Source organism: Kogia breviceps, chromosome 2, assembly GCF_026419965.1.
Source record: "Kogia breviceps isolate mKogBre1 chromosome 2, mKogBre1 haplotype 1, whole genome shotgun sequence".
Classification (NCBI taxonomy): Eukaryota; Metazoa; Chordata; class Mammalia; order Artiodactyla; family Physeteridae; genus Kogia; species Kogia breviceps.
The window spans coordinates 13,609,155-13,635,110 of NC_081311.1; the positions used below are offsets into that span (position 1 = coordinate 13,609,155).

Here is a 25,956-nt window from a genome sequence, read left to right on the forward strand (position 1 = left end):
TCACCCGATGGGGTATTTCCGTGTTAACCACATTGTACTTTTGCTCCCTGAAGACCTCTCCTATCAACTTCTTTCTGCAGTTGTTGCCAAAACACACCCCCACCCACACCCACACCCCGGGCTGTGTTCTCAATTCCCAGCTGGTGGTGGTCAGAGCCCACCCGGTGACCCACACTCAGAAGGCAAACACCAGACACTTACTAACTGTTGAGATAAACATGATGCAGAATCCCGTGAACATTGGAATTGGATAGCCGATTCTGCAAAACAGAACCACAATGAAAACCTGGTGACTGCTTTGTACTTTTATAAGCCTTTATATTGAGTCTCTCCTGCTTACCCTTTGGGATCAGGTGGATAAGTGTTTGGTCAACTTTTCTAAAAATTCATATAGTTGGTGCTTCCTATACGACCTTTCTGTGTTTGACTGTCTTGGAACGTGAATACATTTACGGATTGCCACTCTGAAACTTCTCCGGAATAAATGTTAATAAAATATTGGCAAGTAACCCAGAACACGTTCAAATACACAGCCCCTGTTTCCATCATTTTGTAAAAATTTCTTTAATTATAGTCTTTGCTAGAGCTTCCCCAAAGGGACAGCTTCAATCAAATGACTAGTAAAAGGTCATCAAGTGATTCAACGGGCAGCAGACACATAGGCACTACATCTGAGAGGCATTAGGGAGCAAGGAAATTTTCAGATCTGTCTTCACGTTGACCCCGATGAAGCCAGGTGAGAAAGACACACCTTGTTTTCTGGGCAAAAATTCAACATCCTATTTGCTCTGTAAGACCATTGTCTGCACAAGGGCTCTGCCACCAGGGGGACAGGGGAGGTGGGGAGACCTTGGCCTCCTGGCATCACACCCCTGCCTGAACACCTGGCCCTGCCACTTAACCCAGGCAAATCTCCCCTCAGCCCCGCAGAAAGACCACCACCCACCTCCCAGAGCTGGAGTGGGTGTGAAATGAGGTGTGGATGTTAAACTGCTACCAGGGCATCCGGGACAGAAAAAGTGCCTCAGAAATTCTGTTTCCTCCCTCATTCTCTTCCTTTTTTCCTCTCTGTTTCTGCAGATTAAGCAAGCAGGTTGGTCCCCACCATATGGACAGGGCATGAGAGTGAAGGCAGCTTCCTTCCCTCCCACCACCTGGCCTGAGAGGGGCCAGCACTGGCTGAGCTACTGCCCTAAAGGAGATCTGTGTCAGCCCAGAACAGCCCTGAGCATCTCCAGGCCTCATCTCCCTCCAGCCCTGGACCCTTCAGATCCTGGAGAGAAACCAAATGGGGAACAGGAACCCCGAGTCCCAGTCAAACAGCCTGGGAGGGTTCTTCTATTCCAGGCTTGAACAAAAAAATCATAACACCATACCTTCACCTTAAGGATACACTCCATTCTCCAAGCACTTACACACGAGCTCAATGATTTGATAAGGGCAGATGATCACACCCCCACTTTACAGATGAGAAAACTGAGGTACAAAAAAATGACTTGTCTAATGTCCTAGGGCTAATTTCACTCAGGGCCATTCAATCCAGTCCAGGACTTTTCCTTGCAAACTTCACTACCTCCTCAGGTATATGCCAAAAGGCATACGTGGCTTTAAATAGAACCCTTCTAAAGGTTCTGGTCACACTTACAAATTTTTTTAACTGCTTCATGTGCATCCAGAAACCAAACAGCATCACAAAATCATAGCATTCTCAGGCAGTCGCCCTCCCACAAACCCAGGCAAAGATTCCTCTACTGTGACCTGAAATGAGCTCGTAATTCACAAAGCAGGGCTTGAAGCCAATCCTGTGAACTAGGAAAGATACCAGAGTTCTGAACTGCAATTCAGATGTCATCAAATGACAGCTTCTCCTGTCTCAACTAACACCAAGCTGACAGCTCTGTCCTCTTATTCAGTAGGAAAAGAAAGCCATTCACAACACCAGGTCCAACATGGCACTGCTGGATACTGATGAAGGAAACTTCCAGGAAACTCAGAGAACTCATAGGCAGTTTATTTTCTCAGCAACTATTGCATGTCTGGGGGAAGAATGGACACGTGACTGCCCTGGAATAAACACAGGCTTCTCATCCCTTTCAACATCCTACTTGGAAAACCATACATATGTCAAAGCTACTGGAATACCAGCAATATTATGTCCAGTCTACAGCCCAGCCACTGGCCAAGGTCACCAGGCAGGACGCAGCTCAGGTGGGCTCCTCCTTGCCAGGAGGCTCCAGCGCTCCCGGAGACTAGAAGGGTCACCTGTTATTCTCACCACAATTCCGTGAGGTAGCTGGATTTATCCCTATTTTCAGATGGCCACACCGAGGCTTGGGGAGCTGCCCCAAATTCAGGGCAACGGGCATATCTCGTGTGTCTAAGGTGTGGCAGGTCCTGCGAGCATACACTTTGGTGGGGACACCAGTCACAGGAGCAGAGGTTCACACGGGTTGAGTGGAACCCAGGATCCACAGTATCTTTTAAAACCAGGTGGCTCCGTACCCACAGGGCTGTGTGCTTAACAGAAGATTCTTTTTACCAAGGCCAGGTGCTGTGTTTTCTTTAAAAATGCTGTAGCTACTGTTTTGTTTTTTAATTCCTTTGGGATTTTAATAACGCATGAATGGAATAACCAAGTGGCAGAGCTAGAAGGAAAGTCAAAGGCTGGCCGGTCCAGACCCCCAACGTGGATGAGAAAGCCGAGGTTCAGAGGTGGAGCCAGCCAATCGCTTCTGATGCCACTGGGCTCGCGCTGCCTCCTTCTTGTTACCAGACACGTGTGCCCTATGCTTTCAACAGCAGCCAAGCCGCTGGCAGTGCTGCCCAGTGGAAAGTGCTGGGCAGCGTCCTTCCCTGGAGCCCAGCCCCACGGCCGACGTGGCCCAAGGGGCAGCTCCCGGCTCTCCACCCTCAGACTCTCCTGGCCCCCCCGAACACCGACCTCAGGAGACTTGCTCAAGGCCCCAGGGTCACTGAGTGATGGGCACATCGCCACTGTCCTTTCTCCTCGCCCACAATGTCTCCTAAATGGACAGAACCTCCACTGACATTAGTCATAAACGTCTGATTCGGCCTCTTGTCCCAATTCAATGCCATCTCAATTAACGTGCTACTAAGCAGAGCCCCGCCTGATGCGGCAAGCCTTTGACCAAATGTCCCTTTATCACCCCCTCGTGAGTCACTCTGGCCCAGAGTCACCTTCACAGAGCATGAGGGAGCAGTTAATCCAGTGGAATAAAAATAAAAATCACATATTTGAATCCTAGAAAAACATGCAAAGCAATAAAGGTTATATTCATTACATATCCCTACCCAGTCAGCAGAGAAACCCCACTACGTCTCTAAATTGTCACTGGCAATCGGTACTTATTCTCTAATGCTACTGACTAGTGTGTCTTTACCACTGAGGTTCATGTAAGCTCTCTTCCCAGGCTTGCTAAGACCTGGGTTCCCTCTGCTGTGGTAAGTGACAAAAGCAAGGACACAGAACAGGGGACAGGGAAGGGTACAAACTGTCACCAGATGAGACAAGAGGTGACATCTCCCATTTCAATTACCTCAACCTACCCCTAAAAGATGAGCAGCAGTAAATGGAAAGGTATTGTACATTTGCTAGGGTATACTAGGAAGCTTGTGGTCAACCATTTCATAAATAAAACAAAATTCGTAGGTTTAGCCCCTGGCTCTGTCCTTTTCAGCTTTCCGACGTGTGGGGGGAATTTCGCGAGCCCTGGATTTCTTATTCTCCAGGGTGTTCACCGACGCACAGGTCACGTGAGGGCTTTGCTCCCATGAGAAGTACCCCATTCCACGGCCAGCTTCTTCTGATTTTGAAGCAAAGACACTGTCACACCATCTCCACCACCCTAATGCCATCGAGGATGGGAAATCCCTTTCCAGAATAGCTGGTTTCCCTGTCCATGGAGGAGCTTTTTGAAAAGGTCACTGCTTATTCCTACAAAGCCCACTTCAGACCAACTGCCTGAAGCTAAACGGAAAAAAAAAAAAAAACCCACAGTAGATTTTGTAGAGATTTCATGCCCTGCGGCTTTCTCCCTGTCTTTCAGATGTTAGCTAAGATTTGTGAGGAAAAATAACTGGCTTTCAAATATTCTAGGTAACTATGGAGATAAATTAAGTCACTGACGCTGGCTTGATAAAAAGCAGGCCACTAACACAACGACAAGCCGGAGGGAACCATCCCCACCCTTGCTCCCGGAGTTAACCCTTTCCCAAGCTGCCGGGTTCGTTTGGAATATCCTGGGTCTAAAGATGCAACTACTATGTAAGCCTTAACGTTAAGCAAGTGAAGACCATGATGCCTCAACCTGACCTAACAGAGGAGAGAAATGTAAAGGTGGTTTTCACATTGTTTACCAGCCTGGAACATTCCTTGTAGGTGTGTACGTCTAAAATCCACTTGCCGGGACAAAAGACAACAGGTGTTGCTAGTGTAAGTCCTTCTACCCCCTCTTACTCACAACTGCAATCATGAAATGAATAGTTAAACTGGAATTATATAAAATAAGTCACACAAGCCTCAAAGATGGCAATCAGATCAAGCAAGGCACCCACAGGCTTTGGAAAGTGCGTTACTGGACAAGTGATCACCACACTTGCCCGAATCAAAAGGTCCTTTGCTCCCTGTCTGGTCACATATTATTCAGTAAAAATATAGTTCCCAAAGAGTAAATGAAACAGGAATTACTTGTATCATGTTAACAGCCAAATGAGCATTTAAATGCTTCCCAAGAATTGTCATTTTTTATTTTCAGGGTTTGGCATGAGATCTTATCCAATATTTAAAACAGACAGGCAGCCTGAGTCCCGTGTCACCACAAAGCCACTCACTCAGCAGCATCGTGACCATGAATTATGGGGACCCAGGTTGTAACATGGGGGTTCGGATTATCACCTGTGTGACGTTGGGTGTCTCATTTCAGAGTGAGTCCCACTTACGGCAAGAAGCTTTAGAAAGGAGCGGCTCCAACCAGCCTGTCTCTATGGAGCTCCCCTCACATCTTTGGGGATGCAGGAGGCCTTTCTTTTCCCCACTATCAGAAGCACTGCAGAGACATTGGGAAGTTGGACCAGCTCACATCACGGGCTGGAAAAATATATTTTTCTAGGGTCAGGGAGGTGAGGGAGGATCCATGTCCCCCAAATCAGGCTGATTTTTCCTAAACTCCCTCCCATTGAATAAAAATAGCACCCAGCAACTTACTGTTTGGACCTTCCCTCATTCAGCCTGGCACAACAAGGTCGAGAGCCCGAGTAGATGCAAAAGGCAGATTTTGACCTGCATCGTTTACATTTCGTAGCCAAAGGTACAAACTGTGTAACAGTAAGCAGAGGGAAAGAACAGGAAGGAAGGAAGCCATTGGCCAGAGAGTCTGGACAAATGCTTTCTCCTCCTGAGTAGCAAACCCTTTTGCCTACAAAATACTAAGACGGACCCAAAAGCTTTTGCTAAAGTCTCCTCAAGATCTGATGCTTCATGTTTTAACTACTCTTTAACCAGAAACATATTAACCAAGTGGAAAATGCTATTGTAAACTCACTTCTTTACAACACTGAATATGTGAGTCACACGTCTTGTTGGTAATTGCGGATGTGATTGGCATAAATTATATCAGAAGGCTATTTGCCATGGCTCACAGAGGAAGAGTCTGTAAAGGGAAATGTATTTATCACTTCTCTGAGCAGAGCCGTGGAGTGCCCAGAAATGCTGAAAGTCCCCAAATCCATATCTACTGGGCTTGGAAAATATTAGAAAAAAATTACTTATCATGATCATTTTGGAGGGACAACAGAGTTTGTTGTCCTACATCAATATTAAAACTTGTTTGCATTTCCACATTACAAGGCAGTGCTAGAAGATGACGATTATTTTGAAATTTGCTGGAGAGCTGGGAGAAATCAGCTAGGGATTAAAATTTTGCCCTCGGTAAGTTCCAAAGTGGATTACGCACCATACCAATAGACTGAATCTCACAGGTCACTAAAGGAAATTAGTTTTCTCTGGGCAGATAATTTTTGGGGAGCCCCAAACGTGAGCCTTAGGTGGCTGCAATGTCAAAGCATTTGGAGCATTTACTAGGGGAAAGGTCTCACTGGTTTTAAACAAGCCGCTGCCCGGGAGCATAAGCGAAGCATTAAAAACAAGAATGGGATTTTTCTGTAAGCTTTTCATTTGCCATTTACGTTTGGAAGACTGGAACACTCGCATCATTTCAGCCCAGTTTCGAAGTATTACACTGTGCAGCTAGTGACATTCACGCCCAAGTGATTGGCAAGGCATTATTACAATGTCCTCAATTTTCCCATATAGTATGTGAGCGGTTTGCTTTCTCAGAATACAAAACCCTGAGCTGTTTTCTGTAATTATACCAGTTGCATTTTAAGAAGCGCTCTTAGGCTTGAGAGAAGAAAGAAAACCCTGTAACTATGAAGGTCTGTTCGGTTTTCCTCCTGAAGAAAAGAGGAACTGCCGAGCGTCACCGTGATAATGGTGCCTCTTGGGGGGCTCCCAGTCCTGCGTTAACCTGCTCAGCATTTTATGCAGCAGCTTGATAACACTACACAGCAAACTGCAGGCTGGATGTGGCCTGGGACAGTTAAAATGGATTCACTCGGCATGTAAAATCGAATCACAGAAGTTGAAAATGTGCTTCCATCGGACTCACCATGAGTACATTACCAGCAACCTGCGTGCCAGAGGACAGCTCATGCGGAGGAGGGCGGATCCCCTCTCAGAGCCCCTGCCAACGCCCCAGGCCTCCCACCCCCCCGAGTGGGCCCCGCTCTGAGAAGGGTCCTCTGCCTGGATTAACGCTTACTGTTGGTGCCATCTTGAAACGCTTAATAATATTTTAACAGAAGGCCCAGCCAGCCCTGCTCCACCTTTCCCAAGGCCAAAGCCTGGTAAAGGTACAGATCTCCCTGCTCCCAGCCTGCAGGGGATGCTGGACTGACCTGCTTAAAATTGCGCTCAGCTCCCTGACTCTGCAACTTGGCTTCGGAACCTCTAGTGGTTCCCAAGTGCCCCCCAAACAAGCCCCACTCCTCTCTCATCTAGCACATGGGGCCTCTTATAGCTCAGCCCCGCCGGGTCCCCCCAGCCCCACCCTCCTCAGTTCACCCCACCCCTCTTTTATTCTCTTTTTTTCTCTAGTCCTTGTCTTGGTTCTTGCTACTAGGCCTGGTTCACAGGTAGGACTCTGGGCACCGCCCCATTTTTCACATTGGTGCCTTTGGGGTCACACTGTTATATAGCGGCCCACCACCACCACTCACACTCTACCAGCTCCCACTCTTTGCAGCTGACACCTCCTCCCCTCCTCTGCAAGCCCCCTGTCCTGTACTTGGAGCCCCCATATATCAGGCAGAGCTGGCCCACCTCAGCTGTAGAAGAGCAAATACTTGCTGGATGGCCACCAGCAATGGAAATGTGAACGGTTATTCAAAATAATGTGGGTCCCGGGCTTCCCTGGGGGCGCAGTGGTTGACAGTCTGCCTGCCGATGCAGGGGACACGGGTTCGAGCCCTGGTCTGGGAGGATCCCACATGCCGCGGAGCAACTGGGCCCGTGAGCCACAACTACTGAGCCTGCGCGTCTGGAGCCTGTGCTCCGCAACAAGAGGCCGCGATAGTGAGGGGCCCCCGCTCGCCGCAACTGGAGAAAGCCCTCGCCCAGAAACGAAGACACAACACAGACAAAAATTAATTAATTAATTAATTTTAAAAATATATATATATTTTTTTTAAAAAAATAATAATGTGGGTCCCAAAAGACTCCAGAACATTGAGATTCATTTAAAGTTAGTTTGGGCAGCTTGAATTATCCAGAAAAAAAGCCTCTTCCCTTTGTGCACGTGGATGCAGCTTAGTAAGTGGCAAAGGAAGAACTGGTACACTGCCTAGGACCTCAGTGTCAGCGAGATGTTCCATATACGCAGCAGGACTACAGATCATGTGCCACGTCCCCCACCTGGCCATCCCCACGAGCACTGACCACGCCAGCCCTGAAGAAAACCACCTCAGCTGTCTATTAGGAAGTGCATGACGAGAGGTGCAAGAGAAGAAAAAGCCACATGGTACATACACTCCCACAAGGATGGTCATGGTGGCAATGAAAAGGAAGACCAAATGGGAAATCGTGATTGACTAAGGACAGAAACGTAAGGCGAAGGAGACTGGCTTTTTCCCCAGCTTTGGTGTTCCAGATTCTGATCAATGAATGAGAAGCAAAACCCAGGGGGAAGTGATCTGGAACAATATAAATACCAAACTTTTTGACCAAATGATATAACCCACCTGTTGGTCAACAGTCCTATGAATGGGTTGGTGAGGAGCTGGACGGCGGCTTTCGAGGCAAACAACAGGCCGACCTGCACGTTCTCATTCAGGAGGTCTTTGTCTTCACTGGGACAGTCGGAAGGGGCAGTGGACCCGTGAGTCACTGCGCTCTGCGTGGTGGCCTCGTGCAGCAGCGCCCCCTGAAGGCTGCCAGTGCTATTGCCGGCGACCACGGTGGAGTTGTCATAATGGGAGAAGATGTTCTGGAAGCTGCCGAAGGTGGAGGCTTTGAGCCCTGGCTTGGCAGTCTGGATTTCTATAGCATCTTTCTCATGCTCGATGCTGTACAAGTAACTTGGGATGATGGGGACTGGAAACAAGAGCAGGAGAGTGGTGATTACAATGAAACCCTGCCCGGGGCCAAAGCCAGCAAAACCGTGGTCCTGTCAAATGCTACATGAGGCCCAGAGAAGTGGCATGTCTGCCTCGGCAATGGGACCTCCGCGCCAACACTGAACGATTTCACGTTGCTCAGCTCTGCAAACAAAGCCCCAGAGGCTGTGAGAGCTCTCAGGGCCAGCTACTGTGCAGACCTGACCCGCCCCCGAGATCTCTGTTCTTTGTGGGCTTTCCCATTACAGAGCTCCTTCATAGGGAATATTTTAGGAAAGCAAGATTCAGTCTGAAGTCTAATCAGTGCTGACCTGGGGTCAACCAGTGCTTCTCAGAAAGAGGCTAGAAAGACCTTTAAGTGAACGAATCAAGGAAACAGAAACCTAAATTTCATTAGGTGTCTTAGAAAAGAATAAACCTGCAGGAAGTAATAATTTGGAAATTCTGCAGCAGGCCCACTTCATCTTTCCATTACTTGAGTGGGAAGCTTCAATGTTTCATACAACCTGGAAGATTTGAGACTTCTTGAGACTTTCGTAGAGGAAAAGAAAAACTGACGTACTGGAAGCTTTGGGCATGTGCATCACAGAGCGTTCAAGACAAAGGAGGACTCGGGCCCTTGTTACTGAACTCAGACAAGCGCCCCCCACCCCAGCTCTGATATTCCTGGAAGTGAAACTCTGTGTAATGTTCTGAAAACCATTGAGAGAGAACCTTAAATGGAGAGAAGGGAAACAACCCTTTAAAAAATCATTTTTTATTCATTAAAAATTGGGATATATTTAAGGAAAAGCAGGTCAAATCTGTTGCTGTTAATCGTGCTAATTAAGAGAACTGGATGTCAATTATTTAGTTTTTCAAAAATCCATTACAGGAAAAACATGAAAACCAATGCTGTTAAAACTGCTCTTGATGTGGATCCTATAATGTCTCCATGTCAAGTCATTTGTGGAATCACTACCTTAAAATGTTCCTTCCTTTTATGGAGGGAAGGATTTTGACCTGTTCCATGAGGTGATAGACCGCATTACTGACCCACCTTTCCGGGTAACGTAATAATTATTATAACATTATTTTGAATCCTGGGATTTGCTCCTCCTTAATAGATTTTTCTTTTAATCGCGTTGAAAGTGACAAGGGGAAGCAGGAAATTATCAGGAGGAAGCATAAGTTCTGGGTTTTATCTACTGTCACATTTTTTGACCGGACCGTCAGGAAAACGAAGCCACAAACACGGCTACTAGCCTAGACGAGGCAGTCTTGAGGAATGTATTTTTGCAAAACGTGTTCTCCAACATTCCCGAACCGCGCTCGGGTAAGCGGGACGCCCTGGGAAGGGGTACCCGGGGAGGGGGGTGCGCCCGGTCCGTACGTACCCACGACGGTGAGCAGCATGTTGTCCAGCAGCAGCGCGAGGAACACGATGAAGAGGATAAGCTTCCGCGAGTGACGGCTCTCCTGCAGCCAGCGCACCAGTGCCAGCTCGCTCAAGGCCATGGCTCCGGGGCTCGGCTCCGGGGCTCGGCTGCGGGCGCGGCGCGCGGTCGGTCAGAGGCTCCGCCGGGCTGGGGGCTCCCCCAACCCCAGGCCCCAGGCTTCGCCCGGCCCGGCCGCCGAAGGGGCGCTCGGGGAGCGGCGCGCACCGGGCGGCGCCGGATGGTGCCGGGCGTCCCACCCTCTGCTTACCTTCGGCGAGCGCGTTCTCACCCGCACCTGCGCTCCTTGTTAATAACGCCCGCGAGCGCCGTCTGGGCCCGAACCTGGGCGCCGCCCGGCTCTCCACCGCCCCTGCGGGCCCCACTTCACCCTCTGAGCGCTCGGAAAGTGCCGCGGGACCCCTGCGCACCGTGCGCCCTGCGCCCCGGGTTTCCTGGGACGCCCTGGAGCCCCGCGCGCGGCGCCTCGGGGAGCTTTTCCCCTGCCCTCGGCCGGGCCCCGCTCTCCCCCGCGCCCCGGGCGGCTATCCGTCCCCAACGCCGAGCCCCGCGGGCAGGGAGCGGGGTCGGCGTTACCTCGGGTGGTCTGCGTTACCTCGGGTGGTCTGCGGCTACCTGCCCCGGCCGCCGTGGGCTCCGTCCGTCCGGGCGTCTCCGGGTCGCAGTCTCCGCCCCAGCGCTCGGCAGCCGCCGCTCAGTTTACCGGGTCTGGCTCTGACGTCAGGACCGGCGGGGGCGGGGGGCTGGGGCGCCCTGGTCTCCGCCCTCCCGCGCCGTCACTGCGTCGGAGTAGCCACCGCCTTCCTTTCCCCACCAGGTTCCCAACCAGGTTCTGAGCCCGGATGCTAAGGTCGCCCCGTCCTGAGCAGACCCTCGCCCCTGTCCCTGCACTTGGCCGTGAGCCCTGGGAACCCGGGTCCGGGTGAAGTAGATGGGTCGCAGAGAGAGGACGTCAAAAGCCCCAGGGCGAGGGGTCAAGGATCCCAGGGTGAAGGGTCAGGGGCCAAGATAAGGAGTCAGGGATTAGTGGTTTCATCTGGCCCAATTAGGAGCTAAAGCTCTCTTTGAGCCTCCCTGTTCCTGAAATTGGCCGTGAGGACATGAAGGCTAGTGAGTGTGCCAGGGAAAGAGGTCTTAGGGTGTTGGGAGCCGGGGACCGATCTCTTTCCTGGAGAAGCCACTCTGCACCCCACCATCCCTCCCCTCTCCCACCTCTGACCATCGGGTCCTCGGGTACCCTCCAGATGGTGATGTGGAAACGGGGGGAAAGGGGACATCTCTCAGTGTCACCCCACAGTGAGAGTGGGGTTCTGAGGGCCCCAGGCCCTGAATCCAGTTCTCATAAAATAGGACCATGTCACCCTGAGCAGGGGACACTGGAGAATAGGTGAGTGCCTGGCACCTTAGTAAGGGCTTAGGGGGCAGCTGCCCCAGGCCCTGTGTGCTGCAGTCCTCTCCCCTCAGCGTTTTCCCCAGGGATTCTGGTTAAAAAGATGGTTGAAACAGGCAAAGTGCCTGTTTGTGGCTGACCTGGAGCTGTCATCCCCACTACCAAGGAGTGGGAGCCCGCCTTTGACTTCCAAGTCCCTCCATTTCATAAACAGAAGAGAAACAAGCAGACATGCCCCAGACAGAGCTGGAGCTTTGAAGACCCTTCTAGGGGTAGAAGGGGCAAGAGCTGTTTTCTTGGAAAGCCACTCGGAATCAGTGTTATCTGCTGCAGCCTCAGCAGTAGAGTCTGGCCTTGTTTTAGTAATGTTTCCTTGTCAGCTGGAGACTGCTTAGAGCAGCAGGGTGATGTGTAGGGCTCCCCACTCTCTGCACCTCCTTACTTCCTTCCCGAAACTCCCCTGTGATGCCCCCGATGTGAGAAAAATGGTTGGATAAGTAAGTAGGTCAGGAACATGCGGACTCCGGGATGTCCCAGGATGTGTGCAACTTAAATATTAAACAGGAAAACCACTTAGGAGGAGAGAACAGATGGCAGGGAGCTGTTTCAGCTGGCTGTGAAGGGTATCACGTTCATGGGGTGCCCCAAAGTGCCTGGAGTTTCAGAACAAAGACACAGGTCCTGCCCCTGTGCTCCCTGGGCAGAGAGGCGTCATGGTTAAGGGCCCTTGTCAGGACGCCTGGGTCCCAGTCCACTACGTACGTCCTTGACTGGTGACCCCAGGCACATTATGTATCCTTTCTGTGCCTTAGTTTCCCCATCTCTGCAGTGGGGGTGCCAGCTGGACATACTTCAGGGTTGTTGTGAGGATTAAGTGGGGACCCACAGTCACCCCTTAACACAGTGCCTGGCACAGAGTGAGAGTCGGCATCCACCATTCATCCATCCAACAAATATTTGTTGAGCTTTTAGTACCTGCCAGGCACTGTGGTTGATACTGGAGAGACATTAACGGCCCAAAGAGACAAAAATCCCCATCCTTGGGGTGCTTACACATTCTGGTAGCAACACCACAACAGTGAACACAGGAAGCCACACCAACTCCAGCCCAGCCAGCTGCAGGAACATGGCGCTAGGGAAAATGCCATCCCTGTCCTCCCTGCTCCAGATCTCTGCCCCCCCCTAGAGCACCGTGGCCTAGAACAGTGTCTTCAAACTTCTTGTTGACACCTCCAAAGAGTTTTTTAAAAGATAGGTATGTCTCACACATTTCTCAGTTGACATCTAAAATATTCTTTTATCATAAATTTTAATAGGTTAGGGGTATATTATGTAAATTCACCTTTATATCTGAAACCACTTTAACTCTTTTAAATGTACCCAATGAATTATAAAATTACCATATTATATTTTAAAATACTAACAAGTTTCTCTTTAACACTCAAAAAATTTACATTGTTTCCTTTATGCCTTCAAAGTATATTTTCTTTCTGCTTTCAACAGAATTTTATCCAACTGTAATGTTTTTATTATTTAAATCCAGTATTCACCACCTTATCTATTATATGAACTGCAACAAATATATGAATATGCATTAGCTTTTAAAAATTTTCTTATGGTCATAAGGTTCTAAGTTCTATGGTTCGCTCTAAAATTGTGTTATTATAACAATTATTAGTAGTATATAAATGATAAAGCCTCAGACATATAATATGACTTTTGATAAATATTAAACACAAAAAGGAACACTGTATTAGAAGTGCATTACCTAATGAGATGGGTGGAGAGAGGATTTTTGGAGCCTTAGAAGAAGAGAAACTATATTGTTTTTATACCTCAGAACAATGTAACCCAGTAAAATGGTAAGAGTCAGGTTGGGTGGGAGGTAAGCCTTTCCTCGTCAACTGAGATTCGGGAGATTGTTGAAAGGGAAGGTGATAAAAGAGAATCCTCGTGTCTCGACCTGGGTCCATCTTAGCCAGATCAGTTTTTAAATACAGGACATATGGAAATTGAGGGCCTCCTATGGCTTGGGAAGTCTTCATACATACCCAGTGTCCTGAAGTAGCAGGTCCTGAAGGAGCCAACCTGGGAGCCCCTGCCTGATCTGGGACTTTGGGACTCTGTAGCCTCTTATTCACCTCAGCCCCTGCCTTTCCCCTCCAGCCACACTGGTTCCTCAGGACCTTTGCACATTCTGGTTCCTCAGGACCTTTGCACATTCTCTGCCTAGGAATTTCTCCCTCTTCTTCTTCTAGTTATCACTTTCTCATTCTTCATTACCAGCCCTAGTGCCACTTCTTAGGAGGAGCCACACTTTCATGGACATCCCCCAAGTATCAGACAGGTTCCCTTCTCTTACAAATCCTCATGGAACTGTTACTTCCTCCGGAATGTCTGTCCATGAGGAACAATATTCACATAAGTGTGATCAGTTATCTCTGTCTCCCTAGGTTATCAGGACTGGGGATACTCTTCTTGGTCATCCCTGAGGTTCCAGAACACAGTTGATGCTCATTAAATACCTGCGAAGAGGATGTGCTCTGGGTAAGTCGGGTTCCCTTCTGAGGCGGAGCCATGGGGACCAGAGAGAGAAGCACCTTGGCCCGAAGGCAAAGGTTACACCTCCCCCCAACCAGAGGCCACTCCTCCGGGACCAGGCTTTGAGGAAGCCCCCTAGTGAACACATTTATTTGCTCTTCCTGGGCACTCAGACTGGTGAGCTCAACCACCTTTTTCAAACACTAGGGACTGGAAAGGTACAAAGGTACCACCAGGGTTGACTTTTTTTCACTAAATTTCAATATTTAGGAAAGGTAAAGCATGGAGCTTTCTGGAACATAGCAGTTATTTGAAATAGGCATTACTTGAGATAAACTAACATGAATTTAAGCTATGAATGGCATCCCGATTGGGTCACTTTTACAATTCTGTGAATTGGGGCATGTTACTTAACTTTTATGTGCCTCCATTTCTCATTGGTCACTCAAGCATGATAAGAGGGCCCCCTGACAGAGTTCCTGGCACATAGCAGAGGCTCACACTTTAAGTGTTCCCTGGCCTCGGGAAAGTGAAAGTACTGATACATGGGAGGTGTAGCTGGTCTGTGGGGAAAATCCTCAGGTGCTCCCCCAACCAGAGAACTTGGAAATAATGAAAACAAACTTATGACCTGGACATTATGCTGTGAAATGCAAACAAAGGATCAGAGCAGAAATGAACAACAGCATCCTGAAGAGACACAATGGTTCACGGGCCAGCAAAACCTGATACACCGGTTAACACATGGGTAGAGAAAGGACGTGGAGTATCCAGCGGAGAGCCAAGCACAGGGTAGAGCAGGCTGTTCATAGATAGAGGAAGCCCCAGTGGCTCCCAAGCTCATGAAGAGACACTCAGACCCACCAGTGATCAGAGAAATGCCAATTAAAATGAGAGGGATGGGGCTTCCCTGGTGGTGCAGTGGTTGAGAGTCCGCCTGTCGATGCAGGGGACGCGGGTTCGTGCCCCGGTCCGGGAGGATCCCACGTGCCGCAGAGCGGCTGCGCCCGTGAGCCATGGCTGATGGGCCTGCGCATCCGGAGCCTGTGCTCCGCGGCGGGAGGGGCCGCGGCGGTGAGAGGCCCGCGTACCACAAAAAAAAAAAGAGAGAGAGAGAGAAAGACAATTTCACAATCCAAATTGGGGAATCTAACACCTAGACCAAAAAATCAGCAATACAGAAGATCAGAATGATGCCATTAGCCACCTTGCTTTAATTGATATCTATTTAGCCTGAACAAATAGCAGACTTCACATTCTTTTAAAGCGTTCATGGAAGGTCTGCCAGAAGCTGTCTCATTCAGAGAGGTTTTTTTTTTCTCTTTGAAGCCAGCTCTACTGTTGTTGAACACACATACAAAGAGTGAGAACACAGTTTTTTTTAAATGCATTTTATTTTTATTCTTTTCTGAGTTCTTCTGCATACTGCAAAAGCACATTTTCTGCATGAAATTGAACCAAATCTACTGTTCTGGTTTTAAGACAGAATGGCAAAGCAAATGTCAATTTACTTGAAGGAGGCCTTGCTGATGGCCAATGAAATTAAGTCATAGATGCTCTAACTTAATAATTCAATCACTGAATTAACTGGCTTCATGCAGCATTATCTGTAAAATGTGGGTCTCCAGGTTTGGCCACTTTGATAGAATCACTAACCTGTCTGAGGACATTTGCTGTAATTAGAGGCTGCAGAGGAGCCAGCCAGCTGTGAAGGGTAGTGTTTCATCAGCTTTATGCCTTGATTCTCCACTCTCACCTGGACTTTTCAATTATCCCCAGTGGCTACTCCGATGGCCACCCAGCCCTCCCACAGTCCACCCTCCTCACCAGCTCAAGGGAGTTTCAAAACACCAGGTTGGTCACGCTACTTGCTCCCTGTCTAAACCTTCAGCAGCCTTGCGCTTAGGATAATGTCAAATGTCTTCAATGTGGCCCAACGGGAAATGCCTGGTCCAGCCTCAACCACTCCTCCATCTTCATTTGCCACATTGCTCTTGACTCTGATCTAAAACTGGATTCCCTTATAATTATCTGGGCTCTCACATGGCTTCAGATATCTTTGTGTATCACGAGGGTCCCAGCATTGCAGCCTGAGGACCCCTGGCCTGGAGGCCCTTCCCAGCCTGGGTCATGCGGGCTCCACACATCTTATGCCACTTGGCGCCTGCCTTCCCCCTCCAGCCACAGAGGGCTCCTTTCAGTAGGGTTCCCTGCCTCAGGGCCTTTGCACTCTCCGTTCCCTCTGCCTGCGAAGCTCTTCCTCTCCCTCTTTGTCTGATTATCTTTCTCATTCCTAGTCTCCCATCTGTTCGTACATCCTGTGACCCTTCTCACCCCAGAGCCTTTGCTCAGGCCATTTATGCTGCCTAGAATGTCCTTCCCTCTTACCTATTTTAACTAGTTAGTTCCCCCTTAGTTTTTATGTCTCAGGTCAAGACACAGGTAGGTTGAAAGTAAATGGATGGAGAGGTACTTCTTCTCAGGGAAGTCATCCCTGACCCCTATGCATGTGTCCCCTGTACTATATTGATAGGTCCCTAAACCTTTCATTCCTGGTACTTTTCATTATAATCACAATTTAACTGATGAGACTGTAATTAATGTCTGACTGCTATATCCCTCCGCCACGCAAGCTGAGGCCAGGGCAGGGCCTCTGGCGTCTTGCTCCCCACGTCATCCCCCCAGAGCCTCACACTGCCTGGCACAAGGTATCAATACATGCAGCTGTTGACTCAGGTTTCCCCGATCACTTAAGCAGTGAGCGCCCTCTGGGGGTAACTCGAGGAATTGACCTCTATTCTCACAGGCTGTATAGAGACAGCAAAGTGCTATCTATGCCCACTCCAGCTCACGTGCCTTTGCAAAAGTGACGTCCTTCACCTGCACTGTCCACCCCCTTGCTTCTACCTACCCAAGCCCCTGCCTCCTCCTACCTGGTCGGGTTTGAAAAACCTTTTTCCCACTATCCCACCCACTCACCAAAACACCCATTCAATTTATGATCCCATACGGAATTGCCATCTCTGCTTGTTTAACAAGCCTCAAATAATTGAGTCATTTCATGCCCCCTCCCTCCCCAGCAGTTACCTGCAGCCATCCCGCCCCCCTCCCAGCCCCCCCAGCCTCTGTTCCTTCCTGACTCTGAGTCTTTGCTTAGGCAGATCCATCCACAAAGAATGCCCTTGGGAAGGGGAGCCCAGCCAGAAGCCAAACGCCCAGATGTCATCACACGGTCACGTTTTCACCATCAAAGCTGAAGGCTCACGGCCATGGGACAGGCGTCCTCTAACTCTGTAGGACGGCTCCTCTTTCCTCTTAAGACCCCCCAACCCCAGTCACCGCCTCCTGCACAAGCAGCCCCTCACCCGCTCCCTGGCACCAGGTACTGCCTCCAATCCATCGGTGACTCAGCGGATCTCAATGAACCACTGCTTCCCACGAGCCCCTCCCCAGCTCAAGAGCCTGAGGCGGCTCCCTGATGCTCCTGTCTGAACCCTTCTGCATACGTTTTAGGGTCGTCTGCAATCCACCCACTGCACCCCCAGCTCCTACCCTCTGCTCTAATCGCACTGGCCTCCTCGGTGCCCCAGCAACAGACATCATTCACATTCTCCTTATCCCTCTGACTCTGCCAATCTTATTCCTAGCCCGAGAGCCCAACTCAGGTTCTCTGTCGCCACAAAGTCAGGCCTGGGGTGACCCACAGCCCGCCCTGGGCCGCTACCTCCGAGAATACACAGAGCCCTGACAGCCTGTCCCCCAAAGCATTTACCAGCCAGCGCTCTTCCGCAGTAGGTCCATCTGGGCTCATTCTTTTTCTTTTTTCCACCTGGTCATTCACCCCTTGATGGCAAGGGAAGTGATTCCTTCCTCTCTGTCTCCCCCCAGGATGGCTCGCGCTGTGCACTGTACAGAGTAGACCCCTGGGACCGGCATCAGATGCACAGTGAAGAGCCTGGGGCCAGAGCCTTCGGCCTCCGTGTCCTCATCTGCACAGGCAGTGGATGGGCCGCGTAGACCTGCCCTGTCCGGCCCAGGAGCCACTCACCACCCATGGCCACGGACCTCTTGCAATGCCACAGGCAGAAGTGAGATGTGCTGTAAGTATAAAACCTGCTGTATAGCACAGGGAACTCAGCTCGGTGCTCCGTGATGACCTAGGTGCACGGGAGGGGAGGGGATATATGTATACACAGGGCTGGTGCACTTCATTGTACAGCAGAAACTAACACGACATCGTAAAGCAATGCTACTCCAATAAAAGAATATGAAAAACAAAACCACAATACACACAGGGTTTCAAAGACTTATTACGAAAAAAATGTAAAGAGTTTCATTCACGTTTTGTATTGTTACATGCTGAAACAATATCTTAGATACACTAGGTTAAATAAAATATATTATTAAAACTAATTTCACCTGTTGCTTTTTACTTTTCTAAAACGTGGCTGCTAGAAATTAAATTCCCTACATGGCTGGAGTGTGTGGCTCACATTCGATTGCTACTGGATAGTGTGGGGATAGAACATCGGTGCTGGAAGGGGCCTCGGACATTACTGAGTCTGATGGCTGCCTTTTCCACACGAGAAAGCAGACTCAGAGAGGGACAGAGGCTTGCCCAGAGCCACACCAGGTGTGAGGTCCGGGCAGGGAGGACTTGCACTCTGCTTCCTGGGCTGTCGTGGTTTGGGGACAGCTGGTGGGCAACACTGGGGGACGACAGGTGGGTGCCCACAGGTAGTCCTCGCAGCAGAGGATACTAGAAGGGACTTGGGAGGCTCCCCCCGCCCACTCAGGGCTGTCTCTGCCCACTTGCTATGCTGACCGCATACCCAGATGTCCGCAGGGCAGGAGATTTTAGTGGATAATCAATAGTCCAATAGGGCCGACTGCAAAGCCCCAAACCTAATTATTTTGTTCAGAAACTTGTCTGTAACTAAAAGGCATCTGAGAAATCACTGTCACCATCTCTGAGTGGGAAGAGAAATCCAGTCATTATGTCCAATTGGATTTACATTGACTGTTGTCTTGTTGTAGAAGATGTTGTCTCCCTGCAAAACCAGTGTTTTGGTGCCACAGGGACACTCACACACATACGTACACACTCACACACACAGACACATACACATGTATGCATACGTACACACACTCACACACATACATACACATACACACACACGGGAGAGCTGTCCCTTTTCTAGGAGCGTTTGGGAAGGTTCTGGTCCACCGTTTTTGCACAGGTGGCCAGAGGTGCTGTCACCTGGGTGACTTTCTGGGTCTTATTTTTGAGGTTCCAGATTTTGCCACCCTAATTCCTCTAAGGAGAGTAGAAAACGAATCCCTTTAAAATGGCAGCATGGAGAGACTGAATATCCAGGCATTTGTCAAACCCCCTAAATGAGAGAAAATACTTGAGGATGAGAAATCTTTTGAAAATTAGTTAAGACACTTGCATGTCAGGTCACTTGTGTGACTTCAGAATTGCAATAGGAAAAATCTGGAAGCTCCTGACTGGCTGCACACAGGGGACTGTGAAAGTAACTGGTGGTCACCTTTACAGTGAAATACCCAGTGGCCACTTAAGAAAATGAGGTAGTGCAAGGTTTACCACAGAAAAGTATCCAAGACATTCTTCATTCTTTGATGTGTGAAATCAAAGCTCACAGGATAGCGTGTCTGCTATGATGCATTTAGGAAAACAAGTGAACTTATCAAAAAGGCTATAAATACATGTACACTAATGCAAAATGCAGACAGGTCGGTTCTGGATGGGTGATGGTCAATCCACAATACTGTACAGTCAATACGGTACTGACTGTATTTAGTTCTTCCAATTTTTTTGAAGTGTTATTTACCACAAGCTTCTATTGCCTCTTTCTCATATCTTTATTATGGGATATATCATATATACAGAAGAGGGCACAAAACATACGTTTACAGAGTAAAAAATTGTTCAGTGAGCCTCATGTGACCCCACCCGGGTCAAGATATAAAACCCGGTTGGGGGCTTCCTTGGTGGCGCAGTGGTGAAGAATCCGCCTGCCAATGCAGGGGACACGGGTTCAAGCCATGGTCCGGGAGGATCCCACATGCCGCGTAGCAACTAAGCCCGTGAACCACAACTACTGAGCCCGCATGCCACAACTACTGAAGCCCGCGCGCCTAGAGCCCATGCTCCACAAAAAGAGAAGCTACCGCAGTGAGAATCCCGCACACCGCAACAAAGAGAAGCCCCCGCTCGCCGCAACTAGAAAAAGCCCGTGTGCAGCCATGAAGACCCAATGCAGCCAAAAATAAATAAATAAAATAAATAATTTTTTAAAAAAACCCAGCTGGAAGCCCCGGAGCTCCTGGGGGTCTCTCGTCCATCACAATAACCTCCTTTCCCCTAGACATCCTGACTTGTTAGATTTTCTGTTCCTTGCTCTTTTTACACTTCTACCATCTATGGCATTTTCCTAAAAATATAATTGAGGTTTGCCTGTTTTTTATCTTTTTATAAGTGGAATCATCCTGTAGGCGTTCTTTCTCTATTTGGTTTCTTTTCAGTCTCACCAATATCACTGGTGAGGTTCATCCACATGATGTATACCTAACGTTCATTCCTAATCACTGCTGTATAGTATTCCATTGCAGGACCATATCACAATTTCTTTGTTCCTTCTGTGCATGGCCATTGTGGTGTCCCGCATTTGTTATTAGCAGTGTTGCTAATAACACACTGGAGATGTGTGGCCCGAGTTTCTCCAGGGTCTGTGCCTGGGAGGGGAACTGCTGGATCGTGGGATACCCACAGCTTCACCCTTCCCAGCAAATGTCAAATGCTTTCTGAAATAGTTGCATGAATACATATTGCTAATTTTTAAAGGTTTTTTTTAAGGTGTTTATGCAACTGGAAAATGAGAAGGTGAAATGGGTTGTAAATTGTGTGCTGACCGACCAGCCTGCTTCAGATCTTGACACAGCCCTTTCTCTCTGTTCTCCACAGCTCACATCTCCCAAAGATGAGGGAGGGGCTGGTTAGCGGGATTGCTGATGACACTGAATCACACACATCCCCAGAAGGAAGTGATTCCCCGAAGCTGGTAAAGCCGACAGGCTGCTGAGCCTACATGCCCAGCAGCAGACGGTCCATCCTCCTGTCTGTACTGCAAGCCCACCGTGTGCCAGGACTGTGCAGAGCACCTGAGTGCCTCTGATCTCCCAATGGACCCCGCAATGATCAGGCAAGAGAGCAAAATGTCAACAGTCCCACACAGTGGGGCAACTTTGCCAAGTTCAGGGTGTTTAGATAGAAGCTGTTCTCCCATCCAAAACCTCTCTTTGCTCTTTGCATCAATTTGGCCTTCAGAGAGAAGGGTAACCAAATATGAGATGACTCAGCCTAGGGGTAACAATACTGGCGTGACCCTCCAGTGGGCCCAGGCAGCACGATGGCTCTAAGTGGCATTGGCTGGGCCGTGTGACTGGCTTTGGGGAAAGACTCAGGTCGCCTTTGTAATGGGGCCTGGTGTCCCTCAGTCACCTGTTGGGAAGGAGGAAGGGTGGGTGCTGCAAAGGGAGGGAAGGAAGGTGGCAGAGGGCGTGCTCTGCCCACTGGGCCCTCCTGCATTTTGGGAGCAACATCAGGAAAGGTGCAGGGAGGGGTCAGGGCCCAAAGAATAAGTAGCACCAACAGGGCCCCAGCACCTCATCTACTAACATTTCTTCAACAAACATCCTGCCCTAAGAATGCACAGTCCAGCTGGACAGAGAGGACCGACACAGGCCTCAGTCACAGGGTAAGCGTGCGGAGGCCAGCAGGAGGCAGGGAAAGTGGGGAGGGCAAGGGTGGGGCCTCGAGGTGGGATCCAGAGTCTGAGAAGGCAGATGCCTTAAGAGCAAAGCCCTGGGTCTACTCAGAAGGACACAGAATGGGATTTGCTCTCTTTCCACCAGGTTCCTTAGTTTGTTCAAAATGAAGGCAGGATGTTGTCATCGCAGGCAGGTTTACATCCTAAATGCACCTCCTTCTGTGTATTGGTCTCTGTGTGGCCAAACAGCTTGGAGAACCTGCAGTCTCCTTAGCATCTACATCACAAAACATTCCACCTGGAGAGAGCCTTAGCGAATCCTCCCTCAGCCAGTGGTTTTCATTCCTAACTCTCTCTCTCTCTCTCTCTCTCTCTCCCTCTCACTCTCCCCCTCTCTCTCTCCCCCACCCCTCTCTCTCTCTGTCTCTCTCTCTCTTTTAAGTTACGGATGTCGTTCTTCAAACAAAATGTTATAGGGAAGCAGAATATATAAAACGGAGCAAAGCAAAGCTACTCAGGCCAAAACAGGGGTAAGTGACTGGAACCTTTGCCTGGGTTTCAGAAAAGTCTGTATGAAAACCCCTGGGCTACTTCAGTCCCCTTGTACTCTGGGGAAACTGAGGCATGGAGATGTGGTCCTGACCATCAGCTCTAAGAAAGCAGAGAGCTGGATGGTCTTGTACCACACTGAATCCCCGGCCCCCCAACCCCACCCCAAGTCCTAGCACCTAGTAGATGCTTAGTAAATATTCATTGGCTAGTGACATACAAGCAATGCTGACTGTCTCTGCAGGGTCATCTGTTTTCCTACACATGAAATTGCTTTCCAACGGGACTAAAGGGAGGCTTGAACCTCAGAGAGGCCCTTAATTGCCCATGTCTTGAATTTACAGCATTTGAAAGGGTTTTATTCTCTGATGGAAATGTCAAGAACAAAAGCAGAGCAGTAAAGAGCCCAGGAGGATGAGAAGGAGCCAGAATTTGCATCCAAGATGGAGGTGCCCTTTGTTATCCCACATCCAAGTCAACTTCAAAGTTCTCTGCTGAACAGACAGATGCACATCAGTCACCATGGCAACAACCAAGAAGCCCAGCCCGCCCAACCCTGACAGCCCAACTCCAGGAAGCTGGGGATGGGGGGGACGGGGGGGGGGAGGGGGGAGGGGGGGAGGGGAGGGGGAGGGGGAGGGGGAGGGGGAGGGGGAGGGGGAGGGGGGAGGGGGGAGAGACGGAGGGACAACAGTGGGTGGGGAGTCCAAGTACCCATTCAGCCTGGCCCCTCTGTCACCCAGCTCTCTCACTGCTTCTCTGCTGAGGGAGGGAGCTGTGGGTCACCAGCTCTACCTCAACACACGTGAGCACCTGCTTCTCTGCTGAGGGAGGGAGCTGTGGGTCACCAGCTCTACCTCAACACACGTGAGCACCTGCTACGTGCCTGGGCATCAGAAGTGCTCTCCTTAAGAGCTACACCTCAGTGTCCGGCCACACAGTTATTGAACAAAAGCTTGGGATGCGTAAATGAATAAAGAAGCAGCCAAAGTCACCTGAGAGCTTCTAAAATATACAAACGCTAGGCCTCGCCTGACATCAGCTGCCTCAGAATCACTGGGAGGTACACTCAAGACTGGGGAGCTTCTTGGAAGCTGCACACATGCCTCTCAAGTCAGAGCGGGAGAGAGAAGAAAGCAGAGTCAAGACACCCTCATAGGCATGTGGCTTGAGCTACTAGCAGGCTGGGGCTGCCCCTCCCCAGATGGACGGGGTGGGGCAGGGCCCCAGGAGAGGTTAGGGCTCCGTCCTGGACTTGTCCAGGGAGAGGTGCTGGGGAATCAGTCATGAGTCTGCAGTGCTGGGGAGAAGCCAGGACTGGAGATGGTGTTTACATCCATCAGAATGGATGAGACCGAAGGGAGGGAGTGGAGACAGGGACGAAACGAAGGGTCCAAGGTGTAAGCCCTGGAGCCCAATGAGGAGGGCCCAGCAAAAAAACATGAGCCATCAGAGAGAGAGCACCAGGCAATGTGGTCTTGTGGGAACCAAGAGAAGGAGACAAGGGCAGGCTGAGGAAGAAGGATGCAGTCATGCCTGGAGACCTCCGGGTACTGAGTGGGGAGCCGAGGAAGAGTGCCTCTACCCCACGCGTGTGGGGGGTGTTAGCCACTGAAGATGCCCCACCTGGCTGGGCACCGCCCATACTGCCTGGGGCCACAGGATTGGGACCACCCTAGAATCGGCAGGGGCTCACTGAGTGTCCTGCAAGCTGACTAAATGCATCCTTTTCCCCAGTCACAGTGGGAGTGGGGGAGGGGTGCTGGAGAAAGCGGAAACATGGCATTTTTGCCTCCTAATCATAGTAATGGAGACAGCTAGGATTTTTTTAGGCGCTTGTAAAGCTGGGCACTGGGCTACGGCACTTCACATGGATTATCTTGTTCGATCCTCACAAAAACCCTTTGAGGTAGGTACTACTGTTAGGTTGACTGGCCAGGCTGCCTGTCTCCACAGGCAAAGGCCTTAACCACTAGGCTGCACTCTGTCTTCCGGGGCAGCACATTGAGGGTGCCCCCAGGGAAGTTTCTGGTATCTGAGTACCTTCCTCTTGACTCTATCAGTCACCTTCTTTGGGGGCATCTCTGGACAGTGGGCAGTCTTACCACCTGGCAGAAACCAGGGCACAGCTCTTGTTCGTTTGTGGCTCCACTTAAGGTTATTTACCGTGTGCCTGTGTGTGCACAGGCTGATGTGGCCAAAGGGGATCCAGTGGCCGATGGCAAAGTGGCTGGACCTCTGTCTGGGGAGGACACGGGACCAGCAGGAGGCTGGCTGAAGGAGATGGACAGCATTTCCTCCTGTTGCGTACCTGTCAGCCAGGGGCAGGTTTGTGGATGTTTATTCAATTTAAGGGGCCCTCTTCAAGAAAAAAATACAAAATTGCCCATTGAAAACTAGGACTGAATATGAATACTTATTTAGAATGAGGAAAAAATAACAAATTAAAATGCCGACAAATACAAAAAACGTACAACCGCGTGACCACACTGTCTGGGTGGAACCAAGCAAGGACCCTGAACATCAGCTTTATCAGTTTCCAGGTGAATCACCTCTCTGCCTTTGACACACTGACCTTGATCAGAGTCATTGGGAGTCTCTGATCCTTTGTTTCAAGCACCACCTCCGGGGGCTTGGCCTGGTCCAGCCTGAGGCAGGAGATAGATGGGCTCCAGGCTAGGCTCCTGTTCACACCTCCTGGGGTGAGAAGAAGACGGGCTCCAGGCTGGACATTCATGACCAGCCCCCTGTTTACATTTCCTGAAGCAAGAGACAAATGGCCTACATATGTATGACCCGACTCGTGTCTATATTTTGAGATCTGCACCTCAGTATAAAAACCAGCAACAGAAATAAGGTAAATAACTGGGCATTGGACATTTTTATGGCAGGGACAGAGTGGGACTAAACCCTGTTAAAAGATCAAGAGGTCATACATTTCCCATCCTTGGGGCAAGGGAGACATTGCACATGTGCAGAAAGGCTCCTTGGGGGTCAAAACGGAGGGGGGCACCACCCCATAATTGGTGATGCTAAGGCCGTCCCATAGGCCTCTGGGCTGTAATCCATCTTGGAAAACTGTTGCGCACGCGTGTTGGGGAGGGTCCTAGGGCAGGGCAGGTGTGGAAAAAGAAACCAGATAATTGGCCGGAGGTAAACAGAGACCCGGAAGAACTGCCCTATATAAGTGACTTAACTGCCTCTTCACTGGGCTCCTCCTCGTTAGAGGGGACGCCCACACCCTTGCTCTCCGGGTGTGCATCTCTGTCCTGCTTCTGTCTTAACGAAACAAACGGTTTCTCTGTGTGCTCTCCCACTTGTTGTTTTGCTGTGTCTCTAATAATAAACTTTGTGCCTGTTTTTACAGTTTTTGCCTCCGTGAGAAAGGCATTTTTCACTGGGGGCAGGAGACAGGGGGTGCGGTGGCTCAGATTCCTGGTTTTCATCCAGGCTCCCCAGGTTCAATTCCTGGGCCGGGAATTAAGATCTCGCTTCACGGCGCCACTCGCTGCTGCCTCTCCCAGATCAACCCCAACTGCGGAGGGGACACTGTTAG

General features: G+C 49.9%; 1 protein-coding gene across 2 annotated transcripts in view; it reads right to left on the reverse strand.

Moving 5' to 3' along the window:
* SLC18A2 (solute carrier family 18 member A2) overlaps window positions 1–10,848 on the reverse strand; it is a 39,976-nt gene extending 29,128 nt beyond the window's left edge. The window contains exons 1-4 of one of the 2 annotated variants that reach the window (XM_067024568.1): window positions 10,723–10,848; window positions 10,068–10,216; window positions 8,317–8,668; window positions 202–260 (exon numbers count right to left, since the gene is read on the reverse strand). In XM_067024568.1, coding sequence (XP_066880669.1) covers window positions 202–260; window positions 8,317–8,668; window positions 10,068–10,188 — 532 coding nt within the window. In that variant the 5' untranslated portion in view covers window positions 10,189–10,216; window positions 10,723–10,848. Of the gene's footprint in view, window positions 1–201; window positions 261–8,316; window positions 8,669–10,067; window positions 10,217–10,703 lie in introns of both variants that reach the window. The other variant, XM_059051734.2, reaches the window with a different exon arrangement.
* Between the last annotated feature and the right edge of the window lie 15,108 nt (window positions 10,849–25,956).